Raw genomic sequence first — 19744 nt, forward strand, 5'->3', positions numbered from 1 at the left:
GGTGTACTGTTTTCCCTCCTTGTAAATCTCACATTTGATGATGGACCACAGGTTCTCAATGGGGTTCAGATCAGGTGAACAAGGAGGCCATGTCATTAGTTTTTCTTCTTTTATACCCTTTCTTGCCAGCCATGCTGTGGAGTACTTGGACGCGTGTGATGGAGCATTGTCCTGCATGAAAATCATGATTTTCTTGAAGGATGCAGACTTCTTCCTGTACCACTGCTTGAAGAAGGTGTCTTCCAGTAACTGGCAGTAGGACTGGGAGTTGAGCTTGACTCCATCCTCAACCCAAAAAGGCCCCACAAGCTCATCTTTGATGATACCAGCCCAAACCAGTACTCCACCTCCACCTTGCTGGCGTCTGAGTCGGACTGGAGCTCTCTGCCCTTTACCAATCCAGCCACAGGCCTAATCCATCTGGCCCATCAAGACTCACTCTCATTTCATCAGTCCATAAAACCTTAGAAAAACCAGTCTTGAGATATTTCTTGGCCCAGTCTTGACGTTTCAGCTTGTGTGTCTTGTTCAGTGGTGGTCGTCTTTCAGCCTTTCTTACCTTGGCCATGTCTCTGAGTATTGCACACCTTGTGCTTTTGGGCACTCCAGTGATGTTGCAGCTCTGAAATATGGCCAAACTGGTGGCAAGTGGCATCTTGGCAGCTGCACGCTTGACTTTTCTCAGTTCATGGGCAGTTATTTTGCGCCTTGGTTTTTCCACACGCTTCTTGCGACCCTGTTGACTATTTTGAATGAAACGCTTGATTGTTCGATGATCACGCTTCAGAGGCTTTGCAATTTCGAGACTGCTGCATCCCTCTGCAAGATATCTCACTATTTTTGACTTTTCTGAGCCTGTCAAGTCCTTCTTTTGACCCATTTTGCCAAAGGAAAGGAAGTTGCCTAATAATTATGCACACCTGATATAGGGTGTTGATGTCATTAGACCACACCCCTTCTCATTACAGAGATGCACATCACCTAATATGCTTAATTGGTAGTAGGCTTTCGAGCCTATACAGCTTGGAGTAAGACAACATGCATGAAGAGGATGATGTGGACAAAATACTCATTTGCCTAATAATTCTGCACTCCCTGTATACATCAATGATTTGGTTTTTGATCCAAACTTTGGCTATAATTGACATAGTTTGTGCAAGAAAAGATGAGAGGAATAAAAGTTTTGGAATTGGATCTGGTATAGTGTGAAGAAATCCTGGAAAGCAAAACATAAAATTTCCCTCAGGGTGGAAAATAAAGCAGCATTTCCTTCTAAAATGCTGCTTTAAATATGTTGTTTTCAATTTTTAAATTGGCAGTGGCATTTTTTATTTGCTTTTAGGCCCAAATGTTCCAGCACATTGGATTCTGCTATATTAATTGCCTTAACACAGTAGCAACTGAAGTATAAACATCTATATACTTGAGGATATAGTCGGTGTTCTCTGGAAATAATCAGTAACAGAAAGTGTAAATGAAGAACCATGATTACTTAGGATCGTTTCTGTTTGACCATTCACTCTGACATAAACACAGGGCCAGAACATCAATTGCAACCCTGAACACAGCTTACAATGACTGTTAAGGAAGTTAATGTGATTTTTTTACCTCTTGCTTTCTCTTCATGTTTTCCCTCTGCCTGTTTCTTTTCTCTCCCTTCCAGTGTCCCCACACACACATACATTCTTTATTTCTTTCCTCGCACTTGCTCTCCCTCTCTTAGCTGAGTTAGAGCTGTCAGAGTTGACCTGTCTGTCTCTCTCCCACTGAGCACTCTGCATGATTCAACCGTATACAGAGACACACATCTTTTCCCCAGTCCTATTCTTTCCCAGGCACGTTGTGTTTAATTAGCTTCTCAGTAGCATGAAAATTGCTTCTGTTTTTGTTTTGTTTTTTTGGTCTCTGAGATAAAATTGCATGGGTCTTATTGAGAAAGTGTCAAGATTGTCATTGAGAGTGGAAAGTGATGGCTTTCAGCAGTGGAGAGGCATATGTACACAAAGCTGGGTCAGTGGTGTGTGTGTGTGCTTTGTGAGTCTCCCACAGCGACTAACAGTGAGGCGGCAGGTTTGTGTCTCTTTATGAAGCAATCTGGAAAATGGCTGCAAGAAAAGGTTGCAAGTTGGTTGATCCACTACTTTGATCCAGCTGAAATACCTCAAAAACTACTTTACAGTAGGTCCAAATCCTCTCATGGGATGCAAGATGAAAATATGCTTAGGCTGTGTTCCTGATTTTATTTTAGTTTCTAAGTCACAAACCTTCATGATTGCATCAGTTATAGCCCCTGAGCCCCTTCTTGTTTGCAGTGGTGATGGACAGGTTGTCAGATGAGATCAGGCAGGAGTCTCCATGGACTATGATGTCTACAGATGGCATTGTAATCTGTAGTGAGAGTAGGGAGCAGCTGGAAGAGAGCCTGGAGAGGTGGAGGTATGGTCTGGAGAAAAAAAAAATGAAAGTCAGTAGAAACAAAACAGAATACGTGTGTGTGAATGAGACTGAGACAGATGGAAAGGTAAAATTGCAAGAAATGGAGATGGCAAAGGTAGACGATTTTAAATACCTGTGTTCAACCACCCAAAGGACAATGCGCAAGAGAGGTGAAGAAGAGAGTGCAGGGAGGGTGTAGTGGGTGGAGACGATTGTCAGTGGGCATTTGTGAAAGACAGAGACCAGCAAGAGTGAAAGGGAAGGTTTACAAGTTGGTAGTGAGACCTGCTATCATGTATGGTTTGGAGATAGTGATACTGGTAAAAAGACAGGAGGCAGAGTTGAAGATGCTAACAATTTTATTGGGAGTGACCACAATGGACGAAGTCAAAAATTAGTTTATCAGAGGGACAGCTCAGGTGGAGCACTTTGGAGAAAAAGAGAGTCGAGAATGACATGAGGAAGGATCTTAGAGCGAAACCGATGGGTGTAGTAAAGGAGGATGTGCAGATGGTTGGTGCGACAGTGGAAGATGGTAGGAATAGGGTGAGATGGAGGCAGATGGATACACCCTGATGACCCCAAAAGAGTGCAGCCAATAGAAGAAATCGGCAAAGACCTTCATGGAACAGAATTTTTTTTTTTCCAAAGATTTATTTATTGCTTTTCCAAAAGTATTTTAAACAAGGAAGACAGAGAAAAATAAAATGAAATGAAATAAAGGAGAAAATGAATAAAAATTGAGTGTGTAATAATAATAATGCATGCTCATCATGTATAGACGGTGTGCGTAAACACACAGATACAGATATATGCACTCACCCATGGAGATATACCCATATATTGTTTAAAAAAAACACCACACAAAAACAAGGGAACAGACAGTGCTCAAAGACCAGGTACAACACAGTGAGACATTAGGTTTAAGTTCGTTACTTCAGGGTTTTTGGCGGGAGTTTAGTCCAAGGATTTCAAGTTAGTTAGAAAGGCATCCGACAAAACGGCTGCAGCAATGAGCTGTGTCCTCTTCCGTTTCAGTCCATCTAATTTCACATCTCCATCTCCTGCCCTTCCATTGAACAGTCCAGCATAAGCTCCCCAGGTTCTCTTCAAAAATCACAGCAACACGTCTCCCGTACAAGTTAAATGGGTACAGCCATATCTGTTCACTGTCGGCCATCTCCTCACATTCCAAAAACGACCAAAAATTTCCCCACATCTTTTTAAAGGAAGCATGTTTACCCTTAATCACAGATGTAAGTTTTTCCAAACAAGGGATTTGGACAATGTCAAAAGCCAAGTTCTCAAGTGTGGTCTAGTAATGGATCTCCATGATTTGGCTATGCTATATTTTGCCTGTAACAGAAGTAGATTGTAGTTTTTTGGTGAACTTTGCTCAGCTGGCTTTCAGTGGGGAAAATCCCTAGGATACATAATTTAGGACACGGATTCAGCTTAACACTTGTAATACGCGCAATGACATCTGAAACTTCTTTCCAAAACTTTTGAATTTCTGAACATTCCCATAGGCAATGCATCAGTGTGCCTTTATCCCCACATTTAACACATATGTCTGGAGTTTTAGGGTCAAATTTGTTTAACAATGTTGGGGTGACATATGTTCTCATTAGCCATTTATACTGGATTCGTTTAAATTGGGTGTTTATAGATTGTGTTTGGGCTTTCAAGCAGACTTTTTGCCATTCCTCTGTGGTTATTCTACACTTTAAGTCTTGACACCATGCAAGTCTGTGTTTTTTTCTGAGAATGTTTGAGAGCCGTCTCTGAGGTTGCTATAAAAGCAGGATATTAAGCCCTTCTTCAGCTGATGGTTTATTGCTATGTCCTCTAATGAGGTAAGAGTGGGCAGTGTTAGGGATTTTTGAGTGTTTGAAATAAAGCTTCTGATTTGAAGAAATGTTTAGTTGGAATGCCAAATTTCCGTGTCAAGTCATTAAAGCACATTAGGGTGTCCTTGTCAAATAGGTCTGCAACTTTGCACAAGCCTCTGGCAGCCCACATTTTAAAACCCAAATCTTTCTAACTGGGTTCAAAGGTCTTATTACCCCAGATAGGCGAGAACTGGGTAGTGCTGGTGTCTCATTTTTAAACTTAAGTGCATCGAACCAGACACGAATGGTATTTTTAACAAACGGATTCAATGTATCTTTCATCAAATCTTTATATTTTGCTGAGTACAGGCAAGAACTGAGCGGTAAGGGGGTGCTTGTCCTTTCTAAATTTACCCAGGATGAGGTTGTCGTTAAAATCCAGCAAAAAGCTGTAGAGAGTTGGGCAGCCCAGTAGTACCATTTGAGGTTTGGAATACCCAGACCTCCCCTATCATACGGAAGATACATTAACAATAGGCGTAGTTCGGCTCGTCTGTTATTCCAAATGAATGGAGTGAATATTGTTCTTGCCTTAGTGAAGAAGTCATCTGGAGGGCTGAGAGGAATGGCTTGGAAGAGAAAGAAATTTTGAGAGAGTGTTCATCTTAAGAATGTTTATGCGTCCAATCAGAGAGATTCATTTTGGTTTATTTCTTCTTTACTGTGCATCACCAGTCCTAGTTCTCCATTATAATTGTTAAATGTGAGACTTAAAAATGCTATTAACACTTTGTTGTTATTAATGGTTTGGTTTTGCACAACAAGAATAACCCTGCGCAGATGAAATAATATATAATTTTTTTAATGACATTACATCATGACAATGACATTGACAGTAAGAAAAATTCAGTTAAAACAAAATTAGAATAATGATATAAAAATAGGATTGCATTAACATGTCTGCTTCTTTCAGAGATTTAACTTTGGTCGTACCAACCAGGCTAAAATTTATATAAAATTTATAAATAATTAAACTTAATAAGTAATCTGAAGGTCTTTCTCAGTTGCCAGGCTCAAGGTTGCAATGCTTTGCACTAAACAAAAATAATGTAACAATAAATGAAGTAATTAATCTCAAGAAATGCACTGGACAACAGGTTAACAGTTAACTATTTCTTGTTCTATATAGTTGTAAACCATGGATGATCATCTTTTATGGAACAACGTGAGAAAAAAATGCAGAATTTTTAATCCACCGGTCCCCTGCATCATTGCCACTCTAAAGCTTCGAACCCCTCTGAATTTCTCCATTTATTTTCTGTTTATTTTCTGTGTGCGTGTGTGTGCGTGTGTGTGCGTGCGTGAGATGATATACGTAAGCATGTGTTTATGTGCTGGTAATGAATATGAGTTAGTGGTGGTAACCTTCTCTCCCTGCTCAGAATTTGTAAAGAGAAAATTATTGATTACTGTTCAGTACACACACTCTGATGAGAATAAATATGCTCTTAAATTGTGTGTGTCATGGACTTCTTGCCCCCTTATTTTGTACCCTATCAAAGTTTTACTGCTGTGCATTAAAATTTGTGTGCATTCATGTTCTTGTTAATGGGTCTGTCTCACTTAATCATGCTGCTAAACAACTAATAATGTATGGAGCAGACGAAAGACCGGTAACCATTAAACACACTTGATGTATCTGCAATGTTACATAGAGGGCTGAAAATATTTCTTTCTGTCTAGACTTGTGATATACCTGGAGAGAGACCTCCGCAAAGCCACTCCTCTCAGAGAGAACCCCAGCCAATCAGGATACTTGTCTCAGTGTCTCAATTTACTGATTGCATATCTGAGCAGCACCGCACCAGTGATTATGGGTACACACACAAATACACACACTACTGTATGATTATCCATCTGCCATTTGTGTTTTCACCTCCATGTGTACAGAAATTTGTAAATCAGTTCATTTGACATGCTGATTTTTTTGATTTCCCTTACCATTACTACATCTGAGATTTTTTTAAATCTGACATCTACAAAATTAATTGTCAGGTTACTATGGAAACTTGATTTGTTTCTGGTTCTTGTGCTAGAAGAAAAAATGTGATACTTAGGAAAAATAGACGCATATATTTGTAGGGTTTAAGACGCCAGAGAAATTTACCAGTATATAATATAATATAGTATATGATATATAATATATCTTAATAAAGATAGATGATAGCCACCTTCTTAAATTCCTTCTCATCTGTTTGCGACTCCTTGCCTTGTCTCCTTTCTTTAGAGGATGTTCTGTGTACCCTCAGAGGAGTGATTGGGAGAAGACACCCAACTACTGCTCAAAGTAAACAACTCAAACAAACTTTGCCTACTTTGTCCATAGTGCTGGACCTTGTTTCATCCCAGGTAAATGGAGCAAAATTACTTCTCCACAGTGTTTGGTTTTAAAACCTTTAGCAGTTTCTCACATAGATTTTCTCATAAATGACAAACAGCAGTTCTTATTTTTGAACACAGAGTTTTCATTTATTTAGTACATGGCACTAAAAGAAAAGTCAGGAGGCTTTCCAAAATAGTCAATAATAAAAACGAGGCAGACCTAAATCATCACCTCCCTCCCTGCTTGTTTTGTAACACTCTCAGTTGTCACCTGATCACATTATCTTGACTTACCTTTGTAAAATGTGTCTTCTGTCTCCTCACAGGTCTTTAGATCTCACATTGTAGCAGGACAGTTTCTGGCTCAAATTGGGTTGCTGTTGGTAAGTGTTTGGTAACCAGTCATAAATTGATACATTATCTGTCTCCACATGCTAAAGGCAAATAATAAAACTAACAGATAGGGTGAAGTGAAGTTTTTAGTTGATCACATTTTGTTACTCTAACAAGGAGACATGTTGATTATATATATTTTTTCAATTATAGAATAAATAAAATTAACCTAAATTATTTTAAAGCCAGCAGTGTAGTTACAGTTTTACAAATTGCAGAGACTGGTGGTGCCTTTCTCTCTTACTGTCAGTACTGAAATTCTTAAAACATCTCTGACATTCACACAACTAACTTTTTATAAGGAAAACTTTGAATGTTTGACAGTTTCAAAGCAAAACTCACATCAAGTTTTTAAATATCTCTTGACAGAACTTCATTGCCTCAGTAGAGTCCAATGAAACAAATCTGGCTAGTGCTATGGGTGAGTATCTTTACAGGTATGAATACTTTATCACTGGATATCAACCCCTGCCATATCTGCAGTAGTATTCCTTTTCACATGATTAGTCTGTGATACTGTGATTCTACAGAGCTTCATGTACTGCATTGTTTGTTAAAGTTGCACAGTGTGTTTGCTTAACTTGCCAGGTTAAATGAAGGATAAAAGAATAAATAACGTAGTTAAAATGATTATTATAAATTCGAGCTTATCTTACAAGTCAATATTGAATTGTATTGACATGGAGACGGTAAGGAGAGAGTCAGATACAGCACTTGAAGACAGCTATGACACTGAATTACAAATGCCTGCCAACAAGGCAAGCTGCGGTGTGGGCTCAGCCACTCTTCAAGCACCTGAATCAAGTGCTGTGATAAAGTGCCGCGCTCGAAGGCCATGTTATCAGCAAATCACAAACAGAATATATGCCTATCCTTAAAAGGTATTCAGTTATGGGTCAGTTTTTATTGAGAACATGAGTATTTGTATTATTATGTTTGATTCTTCTTTAGGTACAGCAATATGTGAAGATTTAATCAGAACATCTCTGTCCATCGTGGAAGTACTGAGCCAGCACCATGCACTCATCAGTCCATATCATAGTGATGTAAGTATCTGTGGAAGAAAATATGCAACTCTATATCCCATTAAATGAATGGTTGAGTGTGCATTTGTTGTAGGTTTTTGACTGGCTACCTGTCTGACTGACTAGCTGTCTGCTGATAGTTTAGTACACCGATATAGGACAGGTATCTTGTGATATTCAACAAATGTCAGTACATTTCCTCTGACGGGACGTTGGAGACAACCTGTCATCATCCTGTTATTCTGTATTTCTGCAACTGTCAGATTTTCAGCATTGATTTTCCCCTTCTCTCATTTAGAAAAAAAACGTAATATGCAAGTTGCTTTGCTAGGATAGAATGAATTTCTGTAGACTTTGTCAATAATATGAATTGGACTGTGGTATGTTTACTGTGTGTCTTCCAGTCTACTAAACCTGTCTATTAGTGATCATAGGACAGAGGGTTAGCATGTGGACTATTAGGAGAGACACTAATCAACTATTGAACCGACAGACCTCGTGTGTGTGTGTGTGTGTGTGTGTGTGTGCGCGTGTGCGCGTGAAAGAGAGAGAGATGTTGATGGGATGGGACAATGAGATTGTGTTTAATGACTATTGACGTATGGAAGTGGAAAACAGCAGCAGGAAGCTGACAGGATGGAGAGAGAGAAAAAAAGAAAAGACTTGAGGAACTGGGGATAGGAGCAAAAAGCAAGGCTGTGGATACTGATAGTCAATAACACAGGAAGACACTTTAATTACCCACAGCCAACTCAGATTAGCTTTAATTGTCCTCTGGACAAGGACACACGCTCATTTTTGACTTTGTTTGCGTTTCTAATTTCTTGTCACAGTTTGAAGCTAGTTTGCAGTTAGTTTTGCCTCCACAACTGCTCTTTTGTTAAAACAGATTTTATGTGATGTGGAAAATGACATTTTAAATTGCTGTGCAGACCTTTAAAAAAACTCTCATACCATAACTGAATACTGTTTGAAAATACTTGGGAATTATGTTTTGCCTTGAATGTGCATTTGAAAGATCACTTCATTACTTTTTTTGTTAGACTGTTTAAAAATTAATAGAAAAATAGTTTTCACTAAAAGACTGCAACATAATTTTAAAATACATTTTAAATAGCTACACAACACACAGCTGTACAGTACACAGCAGTTAGTAACAATCAGGTACGATTGTTGTTGAAACCAGCTGTTGTTTTATAAGTTCTTAAAAAAGTTAACTGAACACTTATTTTTCTTTAGTCATGTTCAAATGCAAATTAGACACTTTAATTACTTTGGATATTTATATTATACAACAAATTATTCTTTAGTTACTGTTGGAGTGATGAGATTTCTTTTCTGCACCACTAAAAAAGCAGCTAGGAGAAAGACAGGAAAACGGACAAATGTGAACAAGAAAGGCTTTCATAAATACGAGGAACGCACTGCCCATAGTTACAGAGTTCAGAGAGAATGCACCCAGATCTGCACATCTCAACACACACACACACACACACACACACACACGGCTCCATGCAGTCTTTTGATGGTTGTGATAGTAATACACCAACCATTAAGTGGTGGACAACATCCTTTGTAGTTTTTTTTTTTCTTCTGGCTTTCAATGTAATGACCTCACACATCCTCACTCAGCATTAGTGGTGTTTCTATGGTAATATTAGTAATCATGCAAATTCATGCAATACAGATTCATACCTAAATAAGAGCTTTGACAGTTGTGAAAATACGCGTGCGTGTCTGTGTGTTTGTTTGTTTGATCAAAGAAACCATTCAGCAGTGCATTTCCATAGTAATTTGATCCTCTGTGACAGTGGTCTGTGGTCGATGCTCACAGAATTAATATAGTACAGCGTCTCCTGTTCATTTTTATCTAAAAATATAGACTCTGCTTTTAGAGATGTTATACAGAATATTAACTCTATAGCTGTTTAGAGAACACCATGATTATGTTTATAAATACCCTCATTTGCCTCAAATTAGAATATATGGGACATTACTGAACTAATATTTACACCTTGTTCTTAAAAGCCGTCAGCAGAGGAGTGGATTTTTATTTCACTTCAGTGTTTTAACCTGAGTTGTTTCACATCCACGACATCATTTGTAGCTGAACTTGTGAAACACTAGATTATAACATATTTTTCTAGCTTGTTACAGGTTTAATACTAAAACCAACTTGCTTCTTTGGTGACCAGGATCAAATACAGTACCATATAACATTTTTTGTTTGTTTGTTAATGTCTCTTGAAGGTCGTGGATGCCATCCTGCCTCCTCTGACAACAATGGCTTTCAGCAAAAATGGTATGAATGGTGGGGTCAGTTTTTTGAGGAAAGAGAGTGTGAAGGAGAGAAGATGAGGGAAGAATTGTTAATGTCAGAGTGAGAGAGAAAGAAATGGCAAATGGGGAAAGAGGCAGAGCGGGTTCAGAAGCCTGATGGCTGGGGACCTTTAGTTCCTGTCACAGGCAGTGATTTTCTTCTTGTTTCCTGTTTGTTAGGGTTCTAATAATTCTCCAAAGAGACGAGATCACGAAGAAAAAGTTCACTACTTACCTAAACGATCTGTAAATATTACAGCATTTAACAGACTAGCATACTGCCAGCTCCCTTGCGATACAAGTAGATAAAACTGCAATACAGCATTGCTTATGTTTGTACCACAACTGAGCGAAATGCCAAAAAGTAATCTTTAAAAAAAAATATAGGTATCCGCATTTATTAATTACCATATCACCAATACAATAATAACAGCTTCTTTTGGGTTTTGGAACCTGAATGAGTCATTACAGTTTTGACTTTATGGGTCAGTATGCAAAAGAGCCAGCTGTCAGGGTAAAAGGTTTTTTGTTAGCCATTATAATGGTGCTACTTGTTGTCTTGTTGAAGCTCAAAATATTTCGTTTCCATGTGGGTATTTTGTTGTTTTTCCAAGCTTGTTGGTATTCTTACAGTATATATAGTACATATGTGTGCTGTCTAATGTTTCTTATACGGTAGTGTCGTGTGAAAAACAACAACTGACTCAAAGGCTTGTAGAACCACCTTTAGCAGCACTAACTTGCAGCAATCGTTTTCTGTATGACTTTTCCATTCTCTGCCATTCTTATGGAGGAATAAGGTTGAGGTCTGGACTTTGACTGAGCCACTTCAACACTTAGATGTTTTCTTTTTCAGACACTGTTGTATATTTGCTGCTGTGCTTGAGATCGTTGTCCTGTTGCATGACCTAGTTTCAGCCAAACTTCATCTGTCAGACACACGGCCTTCCATTTGACTTAATAACTTGGTATGATAAAATACTTTAGTATAAGGAGGAGTTTGTGGTTGACCCAATGATTGCAGGGTACCAAAGTCCTATTGCTGCAAAACTGAGGCCTGTAGAGTCAGAGATTTAGGTCTTAGATTTTTCCTTAGACTATGTTCATTCTTTAATCCTTAATCTAAAGTTTTGCGACATCCTAAAGTTTCAAATGCCATTCAGCAAATTCATTCAGAATTGTTTATGCATATTATTATCACCTCAGAACCCATTGTCCCCTTTCATTTATGGAAGTAAATCACGTGACATATACTTGTCCAACTAACACTAACTACCCCGACCCCCAAGACACACTAATCTAATCTAATTGACATAATACTTTCCCTAGCTGCTTACCCTAACCATCAAAAATGAACCATTAGCCTACACCTAACCATAACATAATTGTAACCCTGACACTAAAACCACATTTTGAGTTTCAAAAATGCCTTCAAACTTGTGGAGACTTGGATTTTGTCCCAATAAGGGCTGTTGGTCTCCACAAGTATAGTAAACTTGCAATTTTTGGTCCCCACAAAGATATGTAAACATGGTACACACAGTATTCTAAACACTTACTCCTAATAATACTCTCTCTTCCTGTCTTTGTGTGTGGTGCAGTGGAGTGGTCTGTGTTTGTTTTGAGGGTGTTGTCTGAACTCAGTCTAATCCTGCTGGTCCAAGATGGTGTTGATACTGAGGTAAAAGAGGAAAGGACAGAGGAAAATAAAGAGAGAAATGAGAAGGAAGGACAGGCGGCAGAGGAAAGAGGGGATGGACTCTCGTGTATCACTGAATCTCTCCTTTCAAGGTTGGTCTGGTTTATTCTAAGTGCAGCTTCAGTGTTTCTAGATTCCTCCTGTATTTGCTGTCTCTATAGGAACAGATACTTTCCCCTTGAATGACATTTTTAAAATCACTACAGCTTAACCAAAATAATGACAGACTGTCAGTTTAAATGATAGATATAATAATATGTAATATACAATACTGAAGTAATTTCTACCCACTCTTTTGTGCTAAGGTGTTTATGTTCACATTAAAGCAAAATTTCTCTTGACTATTTTACAACCAAGACAATAAGTCTGACCTAATCCTTACCCGACACAGGTAATTTACATAAACATAATATTATAACCAAAAGAGCTTCATTAGTGATTGTGCCAGGTTAAAGACAGCTCAGTTGCAACAGATGATTTCAGAGTTGATCTTTAAAAAGTCTGAGACTGAAGTATAGAAGTCTAACAATGAACAATTGTTGTAATAGGGTTTTTTTGAAGATGTATATCAGATATAAATGATATGGTGTGGATTTGTTGATCCACTTTATAATATGTTGTAGTTTGTAAAATGCTTCTACAAATACAGAAAACTGGCAAGTGACTGTTCAATCTATGAAAAGGGGACAATGCATTTTACACAAGTCAAAGAATAGCTACACAGTACAAAAAAAGATGCTTGTATGATAGCCTCACAGGTTACCGCTTGTTCACTTTTATTTCTACCAATATTTCTCCTCCTCAAAGTCAGTCCTTTCTTCCTCCTAGTTTCTCCCCTAGCTGCTTCTGTCTACGTTCTTTTCTCTGCTTCTCCTATTATAAGTCTAGTTCTCCCCTCCCCCTCTTCTTCACCCCTCTCTCCAGATCTGTTCTAGTTTACTCTCTCTTACTAATGATCAGAACACTGCATTAATTATTAACACTTCGAAAGCCAAATGTTGTACTCAGACATGTTTATGTCTAGGTACGAGACTCTTCTACGAGCACCGGAGCCTATACCCCTCCATGCACTCAAACTGTTGGTATCAATGACTGAACACAACAGTCAAACCTGCAGGTAATGTGAACACATCAGCCACACACACAATTAATCACAGACAAGAAAGACTGTTGAAGCATTGTGACCTTGCTAATATGAACTTTACTTGTAATCTTTATTAGGATAATGTTGTTTACTGGTAATATAGTAAAGAAAGTATTACAAAATACTCCTAGCATCCATTTAAATCCATTATCTGCTTCTCTATTTTTTTTCCAAGACGCAGAATAGGTAGCACGCAAGTATTTTGCAGTCCTAGCAGGTTCAGATACAAATATACACGGGCGCATTTTAGGCACTCTGTAATGTTTTAATGCCAAGGCCATTCATTCCCAATTCAGCACTGTGAATCATTCACACACTGCACACAGACACACACACACAGACACACACAGATGAATGTTCACTGTCTTAAACACACACAAACACACTCCTCCGTATTATAAGCAGTAATTTATTTGCCAACTCCAGAACACAGATATACACAAATGATTATTTGCTTGTTGTAGGTGATGCACATTCAGAGCTAATAGCAACAAAACCTTCACAGCTCCAGCACTGCTGGTGATCTGCATTCAATGACACCCTTTGAGCACCCTTAAAAGCGGTATTTTCTACATTAGTAATCAGTTTAGTGGCAGGCATAAGGTGCTGTATCAGCTGAGATGTGTAAAGACTTGACATGTTGTGCTGATATACCTTGGCACACTAGCAAGTCCAGAGAAGCTTTGCTTAAAAATGCAACACACGTTCTTTAAATATACGACACTAAGACAAAATTATTGCTCGCGTTGAAGTGAGATTCACTACTGCATAATGTGGAAGTAATTCACTATGCAGGAATTTAAAAAACATCGCTCAGAAAAGCAGTCATCTGACACCCAAATAAAAAGTGGTAATGATGTGTTGCTGTTGCACAGGAAATTTGCTGATTCCTTGTCTAGCCATGAGATGACTCACTTGTGTGTGCATGTTGTGTGTGTGTGCATGCGTGCGTGCATGAATGCTTGCGTAAACACATGTGTGTGCATGATGATGTATGTGTGTTTGATAGATGTGCTTTGACAGCAGCTGTCAGTAAGTCTTGATTCTCTGGTCATCTGTCTTCTCGTCTCAGCTGTTGGCAGGGATAGAAAGTGTGGGTGAAAAGAGAGGAGGCAGAAAGATTGAGGAGGGGAAGTGGATAAAGGTGCCAGGAAAAGGATAGGAGGAGGAACTAGGAAAGAGAATTGTAGCTCTCTTCACGACAACACAGACACAGGTCGGTTCTTTGAAACGGGCGTTTATTACTTGGGCCTTCTCTCCTCAGCTTCACCATCACCAGTACGCCGATACGCCATTACGCCAATACGCCATTACGCCGTGAGAACTGGTCACGAGCGAACAGTACAAACAATTAGCAACTTTACAGTACACATATTAAGTCCAAACACAAATAAAAAACATTTCTCAAATGACAAATACCTCGTTGGCTGCTTGTCCTGAAAAGAGGTCCTTAAGTCCTTGTATTGCCCTTTCTTTTAGTAAACTTTTAGCTTAAATCGCTTCATGAGAGACATCTGCTCCCTCGCAGTCCATGAAAAGTCTCGTGTGCTCTCGTTAAGGGTATTCTCACGAGACACTAGCTCTCACCTTACACATGTACATTTCAAATAAAGACATTTCAACGCAAACTATATATATTCATGAAATTATGTAACTTAACATTTTAACAGTATTTACACTCCCACCAAAATCACTCATTGACTTAAAATGAGAGATTTTCCTCAATGAAAATTATAAGGAAGTGATGTGTGAGTGTACATTTAAGTGTAGGTCATTTAGCTTTACGTGTGTTTTAGGTGGCCTCAAGTAATGTAACTACTTTGTGAACAGGCCTCTCAAGGAAAACTGATTTAGTGATTGGTTTTCCCTTATCAAAAGTAGTGTCACTGAGCAGAAGCTTTAGCTTTCGCACCTTGCCATCTGCGCTGGGCAGGGCTTCCACAACCCTTGCAAGCTTCCACTGGTTTCTTGGTGCACTGTCATCCTTTAATATTACAATGTCATCTGGTTGCAAGTTTCGTGACAGCTTCTGCCATTTCTGTCGTTGTTGGAGGTTTAGCAGGTATTCTCGTTTCCATCGTTGCCAAAATTCATTGGCCAAAAACTGTACTCTTCTCCACCTTTTGTGCAGATAGAGATCTTCTTTGCAGAATTGTCCAGGGGGTGGCAGAACTACAGATGATTTCATGGTTAGAATGTGGTTGGGAGTGAGGGGTTCCGGACCAGTAGGATCGTGAAGATGCTCGACACTTAGTGGCCTGCTGTTGATTATGGTCATTGTTTCATACAGAAACGTTCTTAGAGTTGTGGTGTCAAGTCTGCTGGCGGACTTGTCGAGCATAGCTATCAGGATGCTTCGGATTGTTCGAATCTGGCGTTCCCAAACTCCTCCCATATGACTAGCTGATGGGACATTCAGCACAAATTCACAACCAAGCGCCCTTGTACGGTCTTGATCCATTCCTTCAAGCAATTCAGAAAGCTCCTTTCTAGCACCAACAAAGTTTGTGCCTCTATCACATCTTAGCTGGCGCACGGGTCCTCGAATAGCTATGAATGATCGAAGTGCATTCATGAATGCGTCTGTTGTCAAATCGTCAAGGGTTTCTATGTGAACTGCTCTAGAACATAGGCAGGTGAATAACAATCCGTATCGTTTCAACTCTCTCCTTCCTTCCTTCACAATAAAGGGGCCAAAACAGTCAAGCCCACAATAAGTAAAGGGGGGAGATGTCTCAATTCTCTCTCCTGGTAGATTTGCCATTTGTTGAACCTCAGTTGTTCTTCTGTATCGTCTACATTTTACACACTTGTAAATGTGTGAGGAGACCACACTTCCACATCCTAGGACCCATATTCCGCTTGCGCGCAACTCGTTCATGGTCATGCCCCTTCCTTGATGGTGTATAAGCTCATGATGATGTTTGACCAGCAGAGCTGACACATGAGATTTTTTCGGAAGAATCGCAGGATGCTTTACATCATGGTGTAAGGCTGACTGAGACAGCCGTCCTCCCACCCTAAGAACATTGGTTTCGTCCAGGAAAGCATTCAGCTGGCGTAGCCTGTTGTGCCTGCTCAAAGTGTGTTCCTTCTTGCCTCTTATTTTCTTTATGTCTTCAGCGAAAGCGTCTTCTTGTACGAGTTTGATGATGAAGATCTCTGCTTCTCTTCGTTCTTCAAGATTAGTCGACTCATTAGTTCTCGACTGAAATCCCTTAAACTCTCTGACAAATCTCTTGAGCCTGGCAATGGCTCTCACCACTCTGGACCAGTCAGAAAATTTAGTTAAACGGTTTACCATTGGATTCTGTTCTCTTGCTTTAACTGCATGAACATGTGCTCTCCGAAGTTCAGGATCAGTAGCCTCAACTTCTCCCACCATTCCCACTTCATGTGGGAGATTTTGCTGCCAAAGGAAGTTGGGTCCTTTCAGCCAGCTAGATTCTTTCATTTGAACTGCAGTCAATCCTCTTGAGGCTCCATCAGCTGGGTTGTTTTCAGAGTTGACATGTCGCCATTGTTCAGGTTTTGTGCTAGATCTTATTCGCTGGATGCGGTTGGCCACGAATGTTTGGAACCTTTTAGCATCATTGTTCACATAGCCAAGGACCACCTTTGAGTCAGTCCAGTAATACTCTTGCACATTTTCAATCTCCAGCTCGCCTCTAATGATATCACCAATGCGGACTGAGGTCACAGCTGAAGATAACTCAAGCCTTGGGATGGTTGTTAGTTTGGTAGGGGCTACTCTTGCTTTCCCCAAGACAAGTGAACAACTTATCTGTCCTGTTTCACTCACCGCTCTAAGGTATGAGCATGCACCATACCCTTTGAAGCTTGCATCAGAAAAGTTGTGAAGCTCATATAGTGAGACTTCACCAAAGTTTGATGGAAGGTAGCTTCTTGGAATCTTTAGAACTGCCAAATGAGGCAGATCTTTGAGCCATGACTCCCATTGTGGCTGGATGTGCTCGGGGAGAGGTTCGTCCCAGCTTACCTTGTCTCTACACAGTGTTTGAAGAATCTGTTTGCCGATAAGTAGGAATGGAGCCACGAAACCTAGTGGATCATAGACTGAGGCAACAGTTGAGAGAACGCCTCTCCTTGTCAGTGGGTTTTCTTTTACCACCACCCTGAACTGAAATTCATCCGCCTCAACACACCACTGAACTCCAAGTGCTCGCTCGATATGAAGTTCTCCTAGAGCCATGTTTAGATCTTTGGTCTGAACATATTCTTGTGGTGGAATTGTTGCAATCACACTCTCATCGTTGGATACAAACTTATGTAGCCGTAGATTTCCTGTTTTGCACAGAGCTCTTGATTCCTTTACCAGGCGTATAGCTTCAGCAGTCGACCTTACACTTGTCAGGCCATCATCTACATAGAAGCTTCTTTGGATGAACTTAATGGCTTCTTTGCTGAACTTGCCTTGGCCTTGTGAAGCTAGGTATTTCAGTCCAAAGTTGGAGCAACCGGGGGATGAAGCTGCCCCAAAGAGGTGTACCTTCATCCTGTACACTGAGGGTTCAGAATCCAAATCACCTCCATCCCACCAGAGGAACCTGAGATAATCTTGATGTTCCCTTGCAACGTGGAACTGGTGAAACATTTTTTCGATGTCGCACATTATGGCTATAGGACCCTTTCTAAATCGACACAACACACCAACTAATGTGTTAGTCAGGTCTGGACCTGTCAAGAGATGGTCATTTAGAGAGGTTTCTTGGTAGCGTGCCGAACAATCGAAAACCACACGGATCTTCCCGGGCTTGTGGGGATGGTAGACACCATGGTGCGGTATGTACCATGCTGGCTGGTTGTCTAATTCAGACTGTGGCACCTTCTCAGCATCTCTTCTACTTATGATTTCATTCATGAAATTGACATAGTCCGTGTAATATTGTTCATTTCTCCTCAGTCGACGCTCTAATGAGCTGAGCCTGTGAACTGCACACTGTTTATTGTCTGGAAGATTAGGTTTGTCTGTCTTGAAAGGAAGCGGAAGTTCATAGTGGCCATCTTCCTTCTGTCTTATTCCAGCTTTCACTTTAGACAGAAAGAGGAGGTCCTCCTGAGAAACTGGATTATCATCTGTTGAGTGATCTGTGAAATCTGATTCAAAAGTCTTAATTATGTCAAGTGGGTTGATCTCTTTGACTTGAGTCCTGCACGCAAAGTGCACTTCCTTCTTTAGCTGAACTGATGGATGCACAGTTGGTGTCACTTGTCGTACTATGATTCTATGACTGAATCCTATTGGATCGCTGTTGTCGCTTGCTGAATGTGAGCAACCAACAATGCTCCAGCCCAGATCAGTCCGCTGCGCATATGGATGATTTTCGTCACCAGACAGGATCTCTCTTGGGAGGAGGGCTCGTTGACAGTTGTAGCCTATAAGAAGGCCTACTTCGCAATCCAACTGTGGTGGAATCTTTTCTGACAGTTGCTCTAGATGTGGCCATTTTAGAGCTGTTTCAGAGGTAGGAATGTGCAGCCTGTTTACTGGAATAAATTCTCTTGTGAAAACAGGTGGTAGTGGAATCCTTTTCTCTGAGTTGTATCCTCTCACTTGTAGACCTGTCATTTTCTGACATGGAATAACTGTCGACTTGGCAGACATTGTGGACAGTCGCAGACTGACATTCTCTCTGTTTGTGTTCAGGCCTTGAGCTACTTCATCTAGTATGAAGGTGGTATCACTCTGTGTGTCTAAGAGTGCATAAACTAGCAGTTCTTGATCTGGCTGCTTAATAGATGACACCCAGACTGGCAAGATAGAAGATGTTCGTGTGCTTAGACCCTCTTGAATAACTCTGTTGGAAGTGGCTGTTGTGGTCCTTTCTGTGGTGTCTGCCTTGTCCTTTGAAATTTCACTTGCATTTAGGTGGATTGGCCTTTGACGTTCCTTGAACTTATCGTCATGCAAACATGTTGGGTGTCTCTTTTGGCATTTCTCACACGTGCTTTTGTTATCACATTTTCTTGAGTGATGACCGGTCTTCAAACATCCAAAGCAAAGCTTCTCTGTGTGTACAAACTTAACACGATCCTGAACTGTCTTTTCTGTGAAACTTCGGCATTTGTCTAGGATGTGTCCTGTCCTTTTGCAGAAAACACATGATGTAATACTGCTCTGTGTTGTAGTTGTGGTCAGAGTCTTTGCTTGAACTATTTGGCTTCGTAGATGCCTTGGTTTCTCGCTTTCAACACTCTTAAGTGCTTGTATTGAGGAAATTGGATCGCAAGCAAGATCTGCTTCCTTTGATAGGAAGTCAACAAACACCTTGAATGGTGGGTACTCAGCTTTCACTTGTCTGACTTCCATCACTTTGCGATTCCAGCTGGAAACCAACCAATCTGGCAATTTCAGCAGAATCCTCTGACTCTCAACGCAGTCATTCAAGACCTCCAGCATCTTGACATGAGACATGGCAGCCTCACAGCTCTTGAGAAAGTCTGCAAATTCTCTTAGCTCGCAAGCATCCTTAGAACCTATCTTTGGCCATGC

At 40.1% G+C, this 19744-nt stretch overlaps 1 protein-coding gene across 5 annotated transcripts in view; it reads left to right on the forward strand.

Annotated features, from left to right (window-relative positions):
* The window catches only part of ulk4 (unc-51 like kinase 4), a 106478-nt gene that overhangs the window by 49593 nt on the left and 37141 nt on the right, over positions 1-19744 (forward strand). For all 5 annotated transcript variants that reach the window (XM_086310704.1, XM_086310707.1, XM_086310705.1 and 2 more), the window contains 8 exons: positions 6012-6145; positions 6556-6677; positions 6977-7033; positions 7413-7464; positions 7995-8089; positions 10319-10370; positions 11989-12178; positions 13111-13203. In XM_086310704.1, coding sequence (XP_086166830.1) covers positions 6012-6145; positions 6556-6677; positions 6977-7033; positions 7413-7464; positions 7995-8089; positions 10319-10370; positions 11989-12178; positions 13111-13203 — 795 coding nt within the window. The remainder of the gene's footprint in view (positions 1-6011; positions 6146-6555; positions 6678-6976; positions 7034-7412; positions 7465-7994; positions 8090-10318; positions 10371-11988; positions 12179-13110; positions 13204-19744) is intronic.

Source organism: Aulonocara sp. 'chitande type north' Nkhata Bay, linkage group LG11 (assembly GCF_057382095.1).
Source record: "Aulonocara sp. 'chitande type north' Nkhata Bay isolate Kocher_YH1m ecotype deep benthic linkage group LG11, A_spYH_male_GT1.1, whole genome shotgun sequence".
Lineage (NCBI taxonomy): Eukaryota > Metazoa > Chordata > Actinopteri > Cichliformes > Cichlidae > Aulonocara > Aulonocara sp. 'chitande type north' Nkhata Bay.